The sequence below is a fragment of the Anopheles cruzii genome, unplaced genomic scaffold (genome assembly GCF_943734635.1).
Source record: "Anopheles cruzii unplaced genomic scaffold, idAnoCruzAS_RS32_06 scaffold01759_ctg1, whole genome shotgun sequence".
NCBI classification, from domain to species: domain Eukaryota; kingdom Metazoa; phylum Arthropoda; class Insecta; order Diptera; family Culicidae; genus Anopheles; species Anopheles cruzii.
Window position 1 is genome coordinate 1 of NW_026455344.1, and position 3,566 is coordinate 3,566.

A 3,566-nucleotide genomic window follows, 5' to 3' on the forward strand; every position below is an offset into this window, starting at 1 on the left:
CCCCTGCGTCGACCGATAACGTAATATCTAATTGTTCGCAACATGGTTTTACTGGTCTGAACTTACTAAGTAACTTGCGCGTGATTTCCTACATTGTGACTGACAGACTGATTTTCGTTCACTTACAACCGACAAAAGGAGAGGTGAATTAGGTGAGTTGGTATTTTCTGTTACTGAAGCGTGGTGTGCTGGAAGAGCCTAATGTCACTTGAATTTGAATTGACGGTTGGCTCTAACACTTGTGCAAACACTAATCAAGAAAACAAAAATTATCAACCGGCCTATTAATACACGTCCGGAACCACTTCTCGACTTAGTTTCAGCCCGACTTTGTAGCTGCTGTACCTCCGTATTAAAGGAAGTGACCATGTTGGTGCCGTTTGTTTTAACATTTGTATTACTATTTTTGTTGCGGTACATCGCTCACGATTGGGCGACAAAAAAATCGATCCATATTTCCGGACCCGACCCGGTACCAATACTGGGAAATGTACTGATGTACCTTGGCCAGAATCCTTACGGTAAGCGTTTAATTCATTTATCTTGTTAAGCCTTGACTCTAGGTTTCGACGTGATGTTGCAATAATAGTCAGTAAATGAGCGAAAATTGGTGCAGTGGGACATAAGCGGGCAAGCTTTGCAGTGACCCCGAGCCAATATGCTGAACCACAACAGATCCCTGCGGTGAACGCTTTACCTAATCCTCTTTTATGATTGTGCGCATTTTTACGAAACCAGCTTACGGATGCACTCTGACCGAGGGCAGATACCGTACTGGACCAAGGATCTGCAAGTCATCTCCATACTACAAACTAAACCAAGCGATTGTTTACCGGCGTACTGACCGTCGGTAAGTTCCAATAGAATCTGGAGCATTCAAGATAATTGCTCCGCACAACTGATTATTAACCGTTAGTTGGCGATCAGCATGCGCGAGTTAATCGTCGATGGTGAGAGAAACGCGGCGCCTCTACGCATTGGTAGTAGTGCCGGTTGTAGCACCGTGCCGTTTGGTGATGCGCAAACACAACGCGTGGCCGCTTTTTGCGTGAGTTTCACGACCATACTCTCCAGTAGCTCGTCGTCCCACTATTGAGTGTGTTGATATTCACGCTTCGCACTGTTCGGCATTATGTCTAAGTAAACAAGAACCGTTGTTGTGAACGTGGAATTGTTGTTTAGTCTGAATCTGGAGAAAAGTTTAATTGTTGTGAATTTGTAAGCTGCCGTTCAAATGGTGCTTCATATAGTGTTTGCCATTTTGGCAGTGATCCTCGCCATCAACTACCTAATGATGCGTGGAAACATAAAGTACGCCCGGCATATGAAGGGACCAATGCCGCTGCCGATCGTGGGGTGTTTGTATCTATACTTTAACATGAAGCAAGAAGGTACGGTTAGCTTAATGTGCATTCAACAGTGCATTAAAAAACCTTGCAACCATAAATTTAATTAAAGGAGATTCGTACAGGATTCGTGGTTCTTGCAATCACAAGATCTTTACGTTATGTACCGAGAGGCGTCTGTGAAAGATTCTACGTTGACTGCCGAATTCCCGTCGTTTTAAAAACTGGTTCTGTGGCGAATGTACGGCAAGCGTACAGAGTGCAAATGTGTTTGTTCATCGAGAGATGACAAGATGTTTTGGTGAAAAACATGATTTTTCTGTTTTTTTTTTCGAATGCACAGCTCACCAATGTATCGAAAACAAAAATTGTTAACCATATTGTGACCAACTCACGACTAACAAAGATTGTGAAATAAGTTATTCTTAAAAAAGTTTTATGGGTCCATAGATTAAAAAACTTCGAATCAGCAAAGCTGCTAAAAATAACTAATTCCTTCCGTAATCTTCCTCAGATATAATCGATTTTCTTACCACGCTCAAGACTAAGTACGGAAACCTCTTCCGTGTCTGGGTTGGCCACCGTTTGGCGTTGTTCTCCACCAACGTACAGTACAACGAAACAGTCCTAAGCAGCCAGAAGCTGATTCGGAAGAGTGAACTATACAAGTTCCTCGTACCATGGCTCGGAAATGGGCTGCTGCTCAGCACCGACCAGAAGTGGTTCAACAAGCGCAAAATTCTCACGCCGGCGTTCCACTTCAAGATCCTCGAACAGTTCATCGAGGTGTTCGATAAGCAGAGCCATGTGCTGGTTGATCGGCTCCGTCCGGAAGCAACCGGGAAGCTGGTCAACATCTATCCCTACGTGGCACTGGCTGCGCTCGATATTATCTGCGAAACGGCCATGGGAACGTCAGTGAATGCGCAAACCGATGCTAATTCATCCTACGTGAAGGCGATCACCGACCTAAGTCTTTTGCTTACCGAACGTTTCGTGAAAGTGTGGCAACAAGTTGACTTCTTGTTCAACCTATCGCCGGATAAACGGCGGCAGGACGAGATCATCAAGGTTCTACATGATTTCACCACCAAAATCATTCACTCGCGTCGCCAAGAGCTGGCCGTGCGTGGCGTATCGGAAGCGGATGACGATGCTGACATTGGAACGAAACGACGAATGGCGTTCCTAGATGTGTTGCTACAGTCCACGATCGATGGGCGTCCGCTCACGGACCAGGAGATTCAGGAAGAGGTAGACACGTTTATGTTCGAGGGACACGATACGACGACCGTTGCGATCTCCTTTACTTTGCTACTGCTTGCCCGTCATCCAGAAGTTCAGGAGAAGCTTCACCAAGAGATTGTAGAGATCGTGGGCAATGATTTGAAGGCACCGGTAACGTATCGTAATCTTCAAGACATGAAGTACCTGGAGATGATTATTAAGGAGTCGCTGCGGCTCTATCCTCCGGCGCCGATCATTGCCCGACGTTTCACGGAGGATGTTGATTTAGGTAAGCCTAGACGGGTTGGTAGATGTTTCCCAAGTACAGCGATACTAATATTCGAGCTTTCTACTGGCAGGTGGAACTAAAGTTCCGGAAGGATCCAACTTCAACATCGGTATAATGCACACTCATCGTGATCCTAGCATTTTCCCTGATCCAGAACGGTTCGATCCAGAGCGATTTGCACCGGATCGCTTGTTGGAACAAACCAGTCCTTACGCATACGTTCCTTTTAGTGCAGGACCGAGGAATTGTATTGGTAAGTTTCGATCTAAGCGATATAGTGCAAACAAATATTTATAATCACTATGTTTTATAGGCCAAAAGTTTGCTATGCTGGAGTTGAAGAGCACCCTTTCGAAGGTTATACGCAACTTTAAGTTAACAACGGCTGGCCCGGAACCAAAGTTAACGATGCAACTGACACTCAAACCAAAAGACGGACTCTTTATCGGATTTGTTCCTCGGGTGTAGCGTTTATTTGATGGCGAATAAATAGAATTGACGCCCTATTTACTGGCTAATTTTAATTTGCACATAATCACAATCCTACAACTAAGGTCCGTTGCGTATTGTCCAATAGGGGTTTGAAACAAGGAAAGAACATTATAATTCACTTATAGCTAATGTACAACAATCTACATCTATCAGACTTGGTGGATGTCATTTCTTGACATTTTCACATGATTTTGTTGTTTTAAAAATAAAAA

At 44.4% G+C, this 3,566-nt stretch overlaps 1 protein-coding gene across 1 annotated transcript; it reads left to right on the top strand.

Annotated features, from left to right (window-relative positions):
- Window positions 1–1,133: 1,133 nt before the first annotated feature.
- On the top strand, window positions 1,134–3,360 carry LOC128276617 (cytochrome P450 4d2-like). Its single transcript, XM_053015074.1, has 4 exons — window positions 1,134–1,391; window positions 1,861–2,862; window positions 2,933–3,115; window positions 3,176–3,360. The coding sequence occupies exons 1-4, from the start codon at window positions 1,235–1,237 to the stop codon at window positions 3,328–3,330; spliced, it is 1,497 nt and encodes a 498-aa protein (XP_052871034.1). The 5' UTR covers window positions 1,134–1,234; the 3' UTR covers window positions 3,331–3,360.
- The last annotated feature ends 206 nt before the right edge of the window (window positions 3,361–3,566 follow it).